Source organism: Lepidochelys kempii, chromosome 2 (genome assembly GCF_965140265.1).
Source record: "Lepidochelys kempii isolate rLepKem1 chromosome 2, rLepKem1.hap2, whole genome shotgun sequence".
NCBI lineage: Eukaryota > Metazoa > Chordata > Testudines > Cheloniidae > Lepidochelys > Lepidochelys kempii.
In genome coordinates this window covers 114,629,315-114,646,668 of record NC_133257.1, presented here as the reverse complement: position 1 = coordinate 114,646,668, position 17,354 = coordinate 114,629,315, and the positions used below count along the sequence as shown (strand labels likewise).

Here is a 17,354-nt window from a genome sequence, read left to right as displayed (position 1 = left end):
CCTCTTGCTCCCAGCTCCTCACATGCACACCACAAACGGAAGTGAGCTCCTTTTTAAAACCCAGGTGCCCTGATTAGTCTTCCTTAATTGATTCTAGCAGCTTCTTGATTGGCTGCAGGTGTTCTAATCAGCCTGTCTTAATGGTCTCCAGAAGGTTCCTGCAGCATGGAACCTTCCCTGTTACCTTACCCAAGGAAAAGGGACCTACTTAGCCTGGGGCTAATAGATCTGCCTTCTGTTACTCTCCTATAGCCATCTGGCCCGACCCTGTCACACTATACAATTGGATCTAGCAGGTAAGGTCTGAATTATCTCAGTAGGAGTACACAGGGTCTCCAGGAGGTTCATACTTAGGTTGCTAGCCAGGGCTAAAGCTTGTGGTGCTGCATCATGTTACCATGCTAGCTAGATTAAAGCTAGCAGGAGTATGCCTATCCATACTATAGCCACACTGTATGCAGACATACTATAAGGTAGGAAAGTGACAGCTGGCACATGCTGGCTCTTTGGTGAGGAAATATCTGTTTTTCTTGTCTTCTGAACAGTAGTTTCTCATATTGGTTGTGAATACATTTTAAAAAAAAAACTTTTTTTTTTTGTGTGGTTCCTGAACAAAGAGAGAGCTCAGATGGTGTAGCCATCAGCTGATCAAAAACTACAGGAAAAATAGTTCAAAATGAGATATGTATTGTTCAACATTAATCAACACTCTTGTGAGCAGTGCCTGTATACAGGGGCTTGAGACTGACTGCGCATGGAGACTGAACTACCTTCCAACCCTGAGACATAGCATCATCAGGATGAGGTTGAGACCTGCTGGTGGGGCATGGAGGGAAGCTTACATTTTACTAATAAGCCTCTTCAGTAGATAAACAGGGAAAAGACCTTTAATCCCTCTTTTGTGATTAAGTAAATCATGAACAAAAAATGTATTTTATGGTCTTGGATATGCTTTGTGGGTGCAAAATTTACTTGTACAACACCTGCAGACTTGTGTAATAAAATCCCTGCATGTCTAGATGAAAATTTACCCTATGCTATCCATGGAAGTGTGTCTATGTAGGTTGCCTATTTTTAGACGAGTCTCAAAGAATCACACTATAATCCAAGGTTTTACATAGGCAGCTGAGAAGCAGTGCAGTCAGGACTTAAAGATTGCTGCTCATGTGTCCTGAAGACCTCAAATACTCTATTGTCAGGAGAGCTGTAAACTGTCTAGGGAGGCAACATTGTGGATCAGCCTCGGACTGGGGGACACGGATTCCTGAGTTCTAATCCCAGCACTGTCACTCACTGACTGTCTGGCCTTGACAAGTCACATAACCTTGCTGTACCTCAGTTTCCCCCCATTTAAAATGGGTTAATATTGCCTTAACTAAAACGGGGGGTGGAATGAGGATTAGTTAGCTGATGTTTGCAAGTAACCTTGAAGATGTAAAGTGCTTATATGAATGTTTACATCTTCATGGTTATAGGAGCTATTCAGAGTAGCAGATCTTACATGCAACTCTCTGGTACTGGTAAAGTAATAGCAATTCTGCATTTGAAAAGCTAATTGTATTTGATTTAATATCAAATCTGTCCTTGGATACCTGATATAATTCCCACTGAAATCAATAAGAGCTGGTCTGTAAATCTGAGCATTGCCTTATTGAGGAAAGGGGTAAATATCATGCTCTACCTAAAATATGGAGCTCAAAAGGTCAGTAGAAAAGACACAACCCATTTAATTTATTTCACATGGAACTGCGAGAGAGAGAGAAATAAGGACGGCATGTTCGGCTAGAACAACGGCTACTGAAAACAGCAAAGTCAGCCTCTGAGATCTCCTGACTCAGCTCAAGAAAGAACAGCCCCTGAGAAAGGAACCGTAACCATGCAGGGTTCTCATCCCGATAGAAACATTCGCATGTCGTTGTTTTGTGCTGTGTCCTCAGTGACCTTTCACTCACTATGGGAAATGATTTTAAATGCAGAATTTTGATTTTTTTTCCAAATTACAAAAGACTGCTCGATTGGCTTTCTCCAGGTTCCCTCTTCCCTTTCCTGCTGCTTCTCCTCTTACAAGACTGAATAAGGCCTTTCTGCATTAATTAAATGAGAAATTAGCAGCAGCTATGCTTAGCACACCTAGTAAGCTTTCAGTTTATGTGAGCGCTGGACTCAGGCACAATTGAGATACAGATCTCTCTTGGCCAGGTGTTATTACCCACTTCACTACTCCCCACCTATGTGTTAATCTGTCCTGTATCATTTAATGGAAAAGGGCAACTTTTCATAGGGTTTTTTTAAACCATCCTGTAGAACTTAATAAAGACATCTAGACCTTTGCTATAGAATTTTATAGGATTCTTGGGGGTTAAAACCGTCAAATACTCACAACTTCAATTAAAGACAATAGCAGCTGTAGCTGCTCAGCACTTCTGACAATCAGACCCCTATTGGATATTAGCTTCCTCCAAGTTCTATAGGACTGTCAATAACTTTTGTACAGCCCCATTAATTTTATCTCTTAAATTATATAGGACTCTTCCATAAGGCTCTGATCTTCTTCTAAAGTTCCAAGTACCATCAACTCCCACTTCAGTCAGTAGTGCTCAGCAGCTTGCAAGATTGGGTCCTCGCACAAAGAATTGCAGTCATGTAATGCATACTGGAATTTTCCTTTTTGTGACAATGGGACCTCCATTTCCCTTTCCTCAGACCACTCTAGAGTCCGTGAAAGCTGCTTTGGTCACCTGCTGTGGGGAAGGGATGGCCTCTCATTACTAATAAAAGAAAAGGAGTACTTGTGGCACCTTAGAGACTAACCAATTTATTTGAGCATAAGCTTTTGTGAGCTACAGCTCACTTCATCGGATGCATAAAGTGGAAAATGCAGTGGGGATGTTTTATACACACAGATCATGAAAAAATGGGTGTTTATCACTTCAAAAGGTTTTCTTTCCCCCCACCCCACTCTTTAGCTTATCTAAAGCAATCACTCTCCTTACAATGTGTATGATAAACACCCGTTTTTCATGATCTGTGTGTATAAAACATCCTCACTGCATTTTCCACTTTATGCATCCGATGAAGTGAGCTGTAGCTCACGAAAGCTTATGCTCAAATAAATTGGTTAGTCTCTAAGGTGCCACAAGTCCTCCTCTTCTTTTTGTGAATACAGACTAACATGGCTGCTACTCCGAAACCTACTAATAAAAGGTTTCACCTATTTCAGGCTCAGTGCACTTCCACAGAGATCCGAATTCTGATCTCTAGAACTGTGCTTTCACTGAAGTGCCAGGAGAGCCTGCATCGGATCTTTTATACACTAAAACCTCACAGATTTGCCCTCTTCTTAACTTGCTGTATTAAAAATGCTGTCCCCTGCCCTGCTGCTCAGCAAAGATTTAACAGGCTAGGTGGAGTAGAGGCCTCTTTACTCTTGCAAAATTTACTACAGCACGTTTTGAAGCAAATAATTAAAATTTCAGCTACCAAAATAAATGAACAAAATATATTTTGTGATGCAGTGTCCCTTTTTTGTTTTTATTTATCTTGTTCACTATTGTGCCAAATTCAAATATTTTAATGGGTTTTCTGCTCATTAGTACCAATTGGTGAGGTGTCATCGTAATTCCAAAGTTTGCTTGCAAAGACCAACACAATCCAACTAATAAGGCTTATGACTTGACTGCAATATCGTGATTGTTCTGTCTCTGCTCTGCCTCTATTGGGTAAAGTAATTGAAAAAGTGGTTAGGAGGCAACTCCTGGTGCTATTGGGAATCCTCAGTTTGTCTTTATACCTGTCAATCTGGGTTCAAGCTTGTCTGTAATACTGAACCTGCTGGTTGATGACCTCCTTCTAGAGAGGGTGCTCATAGTGCTGCTTTTAGCTATACTGGCAACCTTTTATCTTGACTTAATTGTGAAAATTGGCAAGACGTGATAGGCTTGCTCAGGTGTGTTTTTGTTCTTTCCTCTCAGATAGATCCCAAGAGGCTCTGTTAGCTGTTACTCTGAGGACAGGGTTCTCATGCATGGTGGTCTAGTCTATTACCTCCCCTCACTTAAAATTCACATGCCTCACTGGTGCAGGTGAACTAATAAGTGTATGAAGCCACAGGGTAGATAGGCTGCAATGGCAGCCATATACTGATGACACACCTCTCTGCTCTACACGTCGTCTTGATTTGACCCAGGTGGTGCAGTGTCTCGGTTTTCTCAGTGCCTGAACAAGATAGGATGTGGATAAGAGCCTGCTGGGTGAGGTTTAATCTAAACAGGAGGGAGATGGCACTGACTGCTGAAGGAAACAACTCAAGAACTTGATAGATTTCATGGCTGCTCCCATTATTAAGGAAATGTAGCTTCCAATTGTTAAAGTCACAGTTCAGGATTCTGTTTTGAGCTTCCAGGCTACTGGAGTACCAAATGTTGTCTGTAGTCAAAAGTGTCTTTGTTACTGTCTTTATGTAGCATGAGAGTTGTAACAGTTTCTTTCTGATGTGAATTTTGCTGGAGTTATCTATGTCCAGTGCAACGCCCGGGGACTTGACTACTTAATGGGATTTTCCAGAGACAGCATGTCACTGCAGTGCTCCCCAGATTGCTCTGGCGCACTATTCATTTCTGGGTACAATTTAGGATGCTGGTTAGCGTTGGGCAGAGGTTTTGCAGTTTGGTTCTCCACCGTCACCACCACCACCACCACCACCGCTGCTCCTGAAAAAAATCTTTCCATCAGCATTTGGATTTTTCTTCAAAAATCAAAATCTTTTGGGAAGAAAAAAATAAGCCAAGTGTTAGTGAACTGATGAAATTCGGACTGTGAGCCAGATATTCAAGCTGGGTTACAAGCCTTGTGCACCACTCAGCAAGCACCTCAGAGCCACAATCCAGCTGCAAAGGCCCAGCACAGAATTCTCCCGTTGGAGGGAAGCTGCCTCTGTTGCATCTCTGTACCCTCTCCACCTGGAGCAGGGAGAAGGGACAGGTGGGGAGGGGGTGCAGTGGAGCTGCTTCTGGCGTAGTATTTGTTAAGGACCCTATAGCAGTGACACAACTCAGAAGTGGCCAGGTGGAGTTCTGAGAGGCATTGGGACCAGGGTTGGCTAGAAGGTACGGGAAATGATTTAAGCGGTGTCCTCAAACTGATCCATAACAGATGTAGAACATGGAACGGTAAGCTCTGTCACTGTAATGAACAACAGAAATCATGTGTGTGAACGGGACACAAAAGCTGATGAGCCATGGGTTGCAGAAGTGAGGCCTGGCTGAATAATCAGAGGGGCATTGACAAATTAGTTTTGTGTACAGCAAAACAATCTTCAGAAAGTGAAAGATCAGGCAACCTAAAGGAAGTCTGTGCAATGCATTTACAGCAAAGATACGTGCACTTCATCTGTATAACTTACACCTGCTAAGTTCTGATATATTCAGCTGCTCAGTGGAGGGCTGAGCCTGCCTGCAGGCACAGGAGAGCAGGGTTCTGATTTTTCTGTGTATTATGCTGCATTTTCTTTGAACCTTACTATTTGGATAACATTCTGTGTGCCTCCACCACAAATTAAATGTTAACCCTGAAGTGTGACTTTTATTAAGGAGCCAAATTGTTGTGTAGAGACCAAACCATCCAGTAAGGGGGATTGTGCTCATTTCTCCCATGTTTTGGGCTTGATCCTGCATTCCTCAAGCACCCAGAAGAATTGCTGAAGCCTGTGTGAATTCTGAATGGGATGAGACTCTTCATGTGCGATTAGCCCCTTGTGTGTCTGCACAAGCCAGAACTGAGCCCATAGTTTTGATCAGGAAAATTGCCTCTTGTTAAGATCAAAAGAAATTAATTCCCCTAAAACTTGAAAGTTTTCATGAGGCCCTGCTTGACTTCTGAGCAAAGCAATGTTTTGCCATTCTGTTGAGAGAACAAACAGTATTTGTTTTTCTCTTGTCGATGACTCGATCCTGGTACCCTACATGACACTGGGAAGCCTGGAATGCTGCGCGGGTAGTCTAAACAAGGAATGTCATCTAGCACCTCCAGAAGTCACTCCAAAAACAAGCACATAATTCAGCCTGCCTGTCTCATCAGGCTAGGTTATTTATCAAACAAACATGGGAGGATTATTTTTAGCATGCTAACGCTAAGGTCAAGTAACTGGAATGATCCATAACAATTAACTAGTCGGAAACCCAACACATCTTAAATGCGGGATAGTTTAGAACTGTGGTTACTAAATAACACCAGTTTTGTTATTTCAGACTTATGACCCTTCTCCTATCCTCTATCTTTCTGATGAACTCAGGGCATAGTGTTTCTGCAGGGGCCACTATGCTGCTGTTGCCATTTCTCATCAGTTGCACATGTTCTAACCGGCAAGGGAGGACGAGTTGCTCAAAATCTATCTAATTGCTCACCCAGTAGTGTCCATTATGGGCACAAGCCTGAGCAAGCCAGGGTCAGCACTAGGTGCTAAAGCTAAGATCTTAATTTGTTCAACTGACAGACATTTGGGAATGGAACCACACATATGTTACTATGAAGTTTTCTAAACCAGTGTAGTTTCATAGGATCAGAGTGAACATGGATGCAAGAATGCAAGGCTGCACTTTCTCAAAACATCACCTAAATGGCGGAGTAAATGCCCTTGTGGATCAGGCTTACTTGGGTTCTATCCCTAGTTCTGCCACAAACTTCCTGTAAGACTCTGGGCAAGTCATTTAATCTGTAAAATAAGAAAACTAATGTACTTCACATCAGAGCTGGTTGAATTATTCATTCTGACTAAATCATCAGACAAATTGAACCCTCTTTTCTTCATTAATAGCTTATAATTTCTGAGAGTGTATTCTTTACTGATAAGTAGTCAACGAACAGTCAGCCTAGGGGTTCTTAAACTCTCACAGTAAGCTGAACTTTTGCTTTTCATAGCATATGATTGGATGCTAGAACCCTGTTAAACATGATTGTAAACAAATGACAGTGAATAGCAAATAATGAATGATTAGCACATACTCTTCTAAATAAATCTGTTCAGTCACATGCAATTATGGGTATTTGAACAAACAGCCATTCCAGAGATGTACATGCAAATAAAAAAAAAACCAATTCACGGGAATTAGAGACACATGGTGAGTGAGGTAATAATTTTTTATTGGACCAACTTCTGTTGGTCCGAGAGACAAGCTTTCAAGCTCTCTCACCAACATAAGTTGATCCAATAAAAGATATTACCTCACCCACCTTGTCCCTCTAATATCCTGGGACCAACATGGTACAACTGCACTGCATAATTCATGGGAATGTTCACAAATGGTGAACAAAAAGGCACAGACATAGTTGAACAGAGCAGTCACTGAAAATTCAAATGCATATTTGCAAAGTTTCTGTTTTAGCAGAAATTGACTAACTCTAGGTGTGAGGAATAGCTCATTAATGATGACTTTGAGATCCATGGCTAGAAGGTGCTATACGAGTCAAATTATTACATAGTCTCACAGATCAATTGTTAAATGGGCTGAAAGAGGTTGCAATTTGAAAGCCCAGATTACCTTGGAAGTATGTTTTACTAAAATATTTCTGTGGTGAAAAATGACTTAGTACTTGGCCTTCTCGGATGTGGTGCTGCATTTAAAAACAAAACAAACTTACCTCTATGAGCATGTACAAAGAAAGCACTGTAACTCCAAGGTTATACACAATGAGATGACCCCTGAGAGAGAATGCAGGCCTGTTCTTCATAAACTTGGTACCCAGCCATATGGAAAGTAGATATACTACAGTAAGGAAAAACGTGGGCAGGTAAGAATCCAACAGGAACCATCCTCTGACCCTGGAATCTGAACAGAAACAAATGCAGTGAGCAATTAAAAATGGCTTGCTCAGTACTGCTAAAAGGAGGCTGCCCATATTCAGAAGAGTGTCTGCTAAAAGCACAAGTGGGAATGTGCCAAGACTTGCCTTATCTCTGTCATATCCTGGGACCAATATGGCTACTATAACATTGCAAATGACCTGAGGTAACATTCCAAAGGATATGCTATGTATGGTAATGGGTTGACAGATGCTCTATTCATTTCAACATAGATCTGTGGTTAAAATTTAAATACAAAATGAAAATTAAATTAAATACCAAATCATAGTCTGTTCAATGGACAAATAGCCTGCATTTTTAATAGTATTATACATGCAAAAATGCACATTTGAAAAACTATTACTTCACAGACAGTAGCAACTTTCTTCACTTTTATTACACGTTTGTTATTTATTTACTTACTGGAGGGCTTTTGAAAACTTTCAAACACATTAAATCTATTCATTTGTCATTACTTTTTCAGTGTTTTGCTGATTATCAAATATATTTTTTTGTTTAAACCAAAGGCTTGCTCCTTCATTAGCTCACATGGTACACTTGCTTGATCCTGAAATAAAGCATTCAGGCCAAATCCTGCTTGCCTTATTCACACAAGTAATCTCATTTACAGTAATAAGAACACTTGTTTGAATAAGAAGAGCATGATCTAGCCTCATATGCCAAATCTGCAGCATCATTCTTTTCCAGGTCAACAAAGGGATGCCAGCAGCAAAGAATTATAATTTCCCTCCTGCCAATGGATCTGCAAATGGAGAGACTGAGTTTCCAGGGAAAGCAATCTTACTATAGCAAAATCCCTTCAGCAACAGACTTTATGGGTAAATGAAATTGCTTCATCATATATGCTATTCTCTTTCAAGTCTGTCCAATTTTCCAAAAGATATTCTCTATCTAAAACATGAGTTATGGTTTAAAAAGTCATACAGTATGTTAAAACAACCCTTAACTGCATTATTAATCATTTGGATTTGTTTAAAAAAAACTACCTCTGTTTCACCATTCATGTTTACTTTTTCTGTTTTGCTAAATTGGACAGTGAAATACTACGTGAGTTTACTGTTTCACTTTTTCACTCTTGCACAATACTTCAAAGCTGGGCTTAAATTCTTCAGGGGGATGATTAAATCAAACATTAAAAGGTTTTCTGGGTGGGGGGGGAAGATATTGTCTAATGTTTTGTTAAATGCATTTTTTCATCAGAAAATCTTATTTTTAACAACAAAATTTAAATGACTTAGAACTATCCTGTTGCGAACAGCAAGCCTATGGAAATATGTGTTCTTATTGTTCCTATCACCTTCTGCCTTCCTCCCTGCTTCCCTCTTATTATTTTATATTCATTCGTTGAATTTTGTCTTCAACTAGATTGTAAGCTCTTCAAAGCACAGACTGTGTCAGCCAGATCTATTAAAGCTGGAAGACTCTGCATCTGTCTTCCCCCACCCCCAACTGGCTCCCAAGAAGCATCTTCATTCTCACTATTGAGAGAGCTGCAGAATAAATCTGCCTAAAAAGTAATAGAGCTGCACACTTTGTGATTTCCTTGCTTTTGTCAGTTCAGATCACTCTGTGTTAGCAAGCTAGAATGCTATTTCCTTCCTTGGAATCTGAAAATGTGTTTATGATCTCTTAGATGTGGTAATTAATAAATATCCAGCATGTCTCCTGGCACTAGCATTGTCTGTTCCAAGACAGCATATTGTACGAAGACACAGTACCATCTATACAAGAACATAAGAGTCTTAACAGTTAGGACGGTATTGGAAAAAGTTCTCTGTCCTTCTGGAAGATGACCAGACATATTCAAGATGATCTTGGGCCATAATCCAATGCATGGGATGAGAGTACAAACAAGAGAGATAAGGCATAAGAAAATAAAGATAAATTAAACTCAAGCCATACAAAGCTTGACAGAATGTACCTTTAGAAAAAAGAGAAAACACCAGTCTTGCCTGCTTTGGAAGACTGATTTTGAAAGAGAGTTTACATGTGCATACAGTCTCCAGAGCAAAGGCGTTCCACAGGAGACTGTGAGAAGGTAACCAGAAACTGCCTTTGCAACTAGAGGAAAAGTAACTGGTAGAAATCCGATGATGAGCTGAGCTAAAGTGGAAAATTAGATAAGTGATGAAAACAGCTTCTACTCTAAGCACAGAAAGCAAGTTTTCCCATTGTTGCTAAAAGAGCACAGCTCATGTTCTAACACTTTAATAACTGCAAAGTGACCTATGGCTGGATTAACAGGCAACTTAAACATAATTTTTAAGTCTTACTATTGGTTTTAGGTGCTCCCTCTTGAAATTGAAACTTGTTCCTTTCTCCCACTGCCTCTCCTTATGCGCACACAGTCACACTTGTTACCTCTTAGTAAGGGGGCCCATAAATGCGGGGCTCTTGGTTTTGATTGATTTTGTTTTCTTTTTAGAAAAACAGCACAGGATTATTGGGGGGAGGGTTGGTGGGAACTGTATGGATTTGACAAAAAGAATAAGAGAAAGAGAAGTTAACATTAGTGCCTACCGTCTGTCAGACTCCCAGTGCTCCTTTATGTTCAAACAGGTTCAAATGCATCCACTTACGAGGGAAAGCGTGACATACCATTAGTTTGACAGTTCTGAATCATTCCAACGACTGAATCCCAGGTGAGAGCAGTGAGTGACACCGCACTGCGAGAACACTGGAACACTATATGTGGTGAGAGAGAGTTGTGCACAAGCTCAGATTCCATCTCAAACTAACTCACTCCCAATGAAAAATGGTGATGAACCAGAGCCATGGAGGGAAATCCTGACACCACTGAACTCAGTGGCAAAACAATGGCACTGAGACTTTACCCAGGTGGTTAGATGTTCTAACTCAGTCACTTGCAGTGGGGGCCTGTTTGTATCTGGGAAGAATCTGAATCGCTTAGTGGCTGGGGGTATGGATTTCTGGAGTGGGTTTTTGATGCTGTTAATATTTAATGGCAAAATACATATCATAAAGGGTATGTTAGTATGACTTCATCATACTTCTCCAAAATTATATCCCCTCTCAATATGTTGCCAATTTAAATTTGTTTTTGTCCATGAATAAAACAAACTAAACCACTGGCTGTAGTTCCTGCAACCAGTGTCATTCCACAACACATAGCTATGTCATGATCCTTTCTTTTTTTACTTTTCTCGTCTCCTTAACATAAAAACTAATAAATGCACCTGCAGTACTAGAGAGGCATGGTGGAATCCTGTTTAAAGGATCAAACTGAGCAAGCCCCATTTTGATCCTTATACCTGAATGATCACTGTGTCCTGAGCAAAGAGCCTTTCCTGTTTTGATATACATCAAAGAAAATCTAAAGCAAATAAGGGCAAGCACCTCACGGTAACAGTGTGGTATACAGGGATTGAACTAAGGACCTCTGGATCTAAAAGCATGGCTGTGCAGTTTAGTGGATGGGGAACACATGGCTGGGGCTGAAGATATTTGGGTTCTATGCCCAGTTCTGCTACTGGTGTTCTGGGGACCTTGGGCAAGTCACCTTTGCCTTTCTGTGCCTCAATTTCCCCCTCTGTAAAATGGGGATAATGATACTAACCCTCCTCTGAAAGTGCTTTGTGATCTGTGGATGACAAGTGCTATATAAGAGCTAAGCATTATTCTACTGCTTGAGTCAAAAGGGGGGTTAATTCAGAAGCTGCAGCCAATTTAAACTGCTTTGTGAGATGTAGCCATCAGGAGACAGAACCACACAGGAGCTTGATGGTACTCATTGCAATTAACGGCAGAGCTTCCATTGCCTTCCATTGCAGGATCACAGCCTGTGTTAGCTGAGTTTCAACGTCACCAATGGAAATTGCTTTTAGAAAGTAATGTTTGGTCTATAAAGGGCAAAAAACACTTTTGGTGCATCAATCCTGCCCCTCCAAATCCAACCAAGCAGGAGCAGAGCGGGGGGGGGGGGAGGCTGAGTGGCACAGCAGTTCAGCACTCCCTGGAAGTTGGCATCCAGGGTGACTGCCCTGCTTGCCTGCCCCTAGAACTGCCCTGGTTGTCACCTAAATAGCTATTGTCTAAAAATAAAGCAAAATAAAAAAGATGGATTTACAGAGTAGTCGTGTATTTCAGATAGCCTGCTGTCAAACCAAGAGCAGATAATGGTGGAAAATAGCTAATAGAAAGAAATCTGTAATGCTTTGTTATTTTAGCCTTTTTAGGTAAGCTCACTAGAATTCATCAGAACTTCTCTCTCAGGGTCAGTCCAGCAACTTCTTGTGAGTCATCTGTCTATATAACCATTTTACAGGGTGCCATGTTGTTCTGCACTGTGTCATTATACATACACAGGCCACTAAAGCAAAAGTGCATGCTACTGTGTGGGACCGTAGACAAACAAGATTGTATTTTCAACGCTAGTGTTTGAGATGTGATGGAATTGATAGTATTGTCCTCTGAGTATTTTAAAACACAATTTGCCATTTGTAATTCCACTCGTTTCTAGTTGTAATTGTACTAGCATAGCTACGTCCAGTGGCTTAATTGGTCTGATGATTGCACAATTTAATGCCACAGGTAAATTCAGAAATACAGTATAAAATTGCACCACTTGGGCTGCCGTTTCACTGTTGAACACACTGCAGTTCTGTTCTTGCCAGCAGATGTAAGTAGCAGAGAGAGAGGAAAAGGAGATGAAAAGTAAGCCTGTTGCCAGCTGAGAAGAAAATAGCAACATGGAAGCATTCCTTCAGTAATATGGTGCTTCAAAATAACTTGTAACCTTACCCTCTGCTGGGTTAAACTAGTACAACAGGGAGAGATACCAGTTTTGAAGGGATTTAGAGGCAAATAATTGTTTCAACTTAGAGGTGTTCATAACTGAAGGCCTCTCAGCACATTTGTAAAAAAACAGCTAACAGCATATCTGTCGGACACAGGGTAATATGTCCAAGTCAAAGGGCTGTGTCTTTGGCTTTGGCCCTTCTGCATCCAACACAGCCAAGGCGAAGGAAGGCTGTAAACTACCTTTAAGCTTCCCTGATCGTGGTGTCTCTGGGTGCCAATCTGTGTCCAAAGATGCAATTTAGAGCAGTGGGATCAATGAAAATTGGTCATAGTAAGGACCAGGATCAGCCCCAAGAGCTAGAGTAAGATGCCACTGAGGTCCTGCTCCCAACTGATAAGAGGCGATTCAGCAATAAATGAGGGAAAAGGAAAAGTCCTGACATTTGAGCACAGGTGAACTCAGGAAAGTATTTGAAGCAACTGACATGGAAGTAGAGTGACACTAGATCCTGTCATGCTGAGGGACAGAAGTCCCATTTTATTTCTCCTCCAATACGTTCCTTGGGATGTGTATCTGTGCATGAATGTCTTTAGACCCATCTCTCTGAGCACTACACATGTTTTCAAAGGGTTTTGTTTCTCTGGTTGACTTGGGCCATTAACATTCAATTCCTTTCAAATGGCAGTCATTCCTGTGAGACTTTGCTTTTCAAATGCCAACCATGAATCTCTTTGAATGAGTTGGTACAGGCAGTACTTGTTTTACTGAAGTGCATTCTGAAGACTCAGTGGAGCTATAGTATTTGCTATGCAGTTATATTAACCGCAATTCATCCATCTCAAAGACTTGGCTCTGGAGGCACTGGAAAGAGAAGGTTGAAAAGGCATAGCCTTTATGTATGTAAAAAGGAACGAAACCTTCACACATATGGTCATTGGACTGCATTAGCTTGCTAGTATTAAAGACCTATTTTACAAGTATTTTCTAGGAAGCCATTCTATTCATTTTTAAAATAGATTCAGGTAGAAATCCAGAAATTGTGCAAGCCAAAGTTTTGCAAAGATCATATATGCTTCACAGTTGATGGAGGTGATTGCCACTCTCAGAGGAATAAAAAAATACTACTTTCCAGTTTTTAAGAATCCTGTAACGGTTTTCCCTTTAAGGAAGAAATGTTAAGATTTGAAGAATCTGATGAAATGCAAGCATGAGGCATCTGAAAACGTATTATAATATAATTTATACTTTATGATTACACTATGCTATAGGTCTTCATATTTTGATTCAGGAAGCAAGTCTGACCTCCTCAGGTGATAGTAGAGCAAGTAGCCAAAGACCAGAAAGAAGTGACCTCTGAATCTACACCAGGTTTGCTGAGATTTTGGATCTCATCCTGAGGGGTTCTGGATGCCCATAACTTTCACTGCAGTCAGCAACTCTCAGGATTCATCAGTTTGTTAATTAGGTGAACCACATGAAGATGGGATTATTATTACAGATGGTCAAAAAATGGCATTTCCTTTATGCAGAAAATTTGGAGATTTTGAAGTCTGGTTTCATACTGATTCAGGATGAAAAGTCAAAATCTTAGAATTTTTCATGAAAAACATTCCAAAAATATTTTGTTTTGACTTTATCAAAATGTTTTGAGTTATTTTATTACAAATAATATGACAAATCAAAACAAAGTGGAAATGAAACACTTTGACCGTATTGAAACCAAACATCTCATTAATTTCCATGAAACTTCAGATCAAATGCACACATTCTCACAAAACATAGTGATTTTGCCATGCTGGCATTTTCTGATGGAAAACTATTCCGTAAGAAAATTTTGGACCAGCTCATATTATTATACACATTTTTGAGGCGATATAATCTGAGTGACCAATACCATGCAAGTATTAATGAGACAGGAAAAACTCATATGTAGTGTCTGATTTGTGTTTATACGGCTTTCATTACCATAGCGTCTGAGTGCATGAAAACACAGCTACATATTATATTCTGTGAATACTTAAGGAGCGCTGTCAGTAACAGAAGTACGTTCTGTTTATTCTATAATCATTTTTTCCCTCCAGATTTAGTTATCTCTGGGCCAGGTTGGTCCTAGGATGTGTTTAGGGGTGGAAGGAAGGTGCTTTTCACGCCTGCTTACCCTAGGTATATGGCCAACGTATTAGATGGCTGAAGTGAGGGAAACTTTGTAGTGGGGTCAGTGGCCCAAATGTGATAACTGGAGAAGTGGTTTGTAGTGCAACACTTCGGATATTATTTGTGGGCTAGAATGGAAATGCAGATGATGATGACGTAATGGGATATATCTGGGTGTAAACGAGTGGTGTGTGATTAGCTAGAGGATGAGCTAAAATTAAGGCTGTTTTTGACACTGTAACTTAGAGTTCCTGAATTTAACAGATTTTTGGTTTTCTTTCTTAACTACACTATGTGCTAAAGACTTTTTTCTTAAATAACTAACTGGTGATTTTGGGAGACAATTCTGGAATGCCTCACTTGAGACACCTCACAGGGCTTGATAGGGTTGCCAGTTTTGGCCAGACGTGTTCCTGGAGGTTTTATCACATGACATAATCTAAATTCCCGGAGACTCCAGGACAATCCAGGAGACTCCAGGGCTTGATTTTCCAGAAGGTGGGTGCTTAGCACTTTCAGAAAATCCAGCCTGGCCTCTTTACAGCATTTGCAGTGAGGCATTCAAAATTTCTAGTCAGCTTTGAACATCTTGGAGACTGTCTTCAGGAAAACAACTGCTTTTCTTATTTTCAGTTATTGAATCATCTTCAGATGCAATATAAACAGCTTTTGTTTGCACATTAAAAGATCATGCATTCTGAGTCCTGAAAAGCACACTTACCTCGAGATCCAAACATATAATCCACAAATGTGTTTATTTCCCAGTCCAAAGCCTTCAGCTGCTCCTACAAAGACACATGACAAATTGTTATCTCATGCCTCACATAGAAAATAAACCTGCAGAGAGCCTTTTTACACACAAGTGTCTCAAGGTACCTGACAACAATCATCCCCATTTTAAAAAAGTGCTCTTTTGACATGAAAGGATTTAGGACTCTATTCTGCTGTGGCTACACCCACAGCTCCCATTAACCCCATTAGTGGAAGTAGCAGTACCTACCACAATCGACCCCTGAGGAAAGCAATTTAGATGGAGATTTTAGAAATGAAAATGAGCAAGTCTTTAAATGAACCTAATCTGTAGCAGGTGCCTTTTTTTGTGTAGAAAGCATACCTTGGCCTTCTTCAAACCCCAGCAATGCTTGCTTTTGTAGTTTTCCCATTAAAATCTGTATTTGAGAAAAGAGCAGTCAGTATCCCTGATCTGCTTTATGAAGCCACCTGCTGTCAGCAGCAATGTGATTGTGTACTAGTTAAATGTACTGATGCTCTGTTTTGAAGAGGGAAGATTTTTTTTCCACCTGCAAAATCTCTGTACTCCACATCCTTAGTCCCTCATCACCACAATGTGAGCATCTGAGTTTCATTATTTCTACTTTCCAGGAGAGGGACTGAGGCAAAGAGAGACTAAGTGATTTGCCAAAGGCCCAAGTTAATAGAACTACTCTGATTTATCCCAGGTGGTCCAGAAGTCTTTGGCAAAGTTGGGAATTGAAGAGTTCTCTCCTGAGTTCTAGTGCATTGCCTTAATTAGACGGCCATCCTTCTCACACCGATTGCTTCATATACTCCCATGCAGTGCAGTCCAATTCCTTGCAAGAGATCACAATCTTGAAAGAATAGGGGACCAGCCAGCCAAAATGCCCTACTGTGCCCTCTGAATTCTCCTGACTGTTGCGTAGCAATACTGTACTGCTGCGCAATTGTTTCACTCTGGAGGAGAACTTCCGAAGTTCTCTACCCGCCAATGCATTTGCACATCACCGGGCAGGATTTGGGTTACTCCAGATGTTAAAAACGAATTGGCTGGTTATTGGGAATAAATGTGTACCTCTCTGCACCCATCTTTGCACATAACTTGCTCCAGGTCTAAGGAAAATGTCTCAGAAGGGGTTAAGGGGGTGAAGAAATTAATCTCTACAGAATGCTGCGTGGTTCATCTGATCTCAGTAAAACAAAACCAGAACAAAAACCAATTTCATTTTTTAGTTTTATATTTACAAATGACGGGAAAGGTTCCAATCAAAGGGATCATTGAGATAAGGCAAATGTTGTTGCTGAAAAGTTTAGCCTTTTTGAAAGGTGCTTGATGATGGGGGGCACTAGAAACTGGCATCTCTCCCGAGAACAGATACCAATACCAGCAGCCAAAGTTTTCCCTGCACTGAGCTGGAAGCGACCTCTGAAGTTGGAGGATAGTTCCAGCCTGGGCTGGGGCTTTCTGCTAAGATTGCCAGCAAGATACCTGCTGTGCTGGTGGGTTGTGAAACAGAGAGATGTCTGCTAGAAATTTATTCTGAGACCAGCAAACTAATTTCAAACAGGCATCACTACTGAGCCACCACAGTTTAGTCAAATGACGCAGATTGGAAACTCTCGCCCATCATCGTATCTCTGAGCTATCCAGTCCCCTATTTGTTTAAAGTTTTATGAAAGGGAAGACTTGGCCCATTTTCATTTGGAAAATGCCATGCTAGCTCCCATCAGTGATCTGTACATCTGCTGTACTACCATGTCAAAAACAATGAGGAGTCCTTGTGGCACCTTAGAGACTAACACATTTATTTGGGCATAAGCTTT

General features: G+C 40.7%; 1 protein-coding gene across 2 annotated transcripts in view; it reads right to left on the bottom strand.

Annotated features, from left to right (window-relative positions):
* Window positions 1-17,354, bottom strand: part of ELOVL2 (ELOVL fatty acid elongase 2) — a 96,373-nt gene that overhangs the window by 40,154 nt on the left and 38,865 nt on the right. Inside the window, exons 1-3 of one of the 2 annotated variants that reach the window (XM_073332061.1) lie at window positions 15,496-15,560; window positions 10,379-10,543; window positions 7,636-7,823 (exon numbers count right to left, since the gene is read on the bottom strand). In XM_073332061.1, coding sequence (XP_073188162.1) covers window positions 7,636-7,725 — 90 coding nt within the window. In that variant the 5' untranslated portion in view covers window positions 7,726-7,823; window positions 10,379-10,543; window positions 15,496-15,560. Of the gene's footprint in view, window positions 1-7,635; window positions 7,824-10,378; window positions 10,544-15,495; window positions 15,561-17,354 lie in introns of those variants that run through there. The other variant, XM_073332060.1, reaches the window with a different exon arrangement.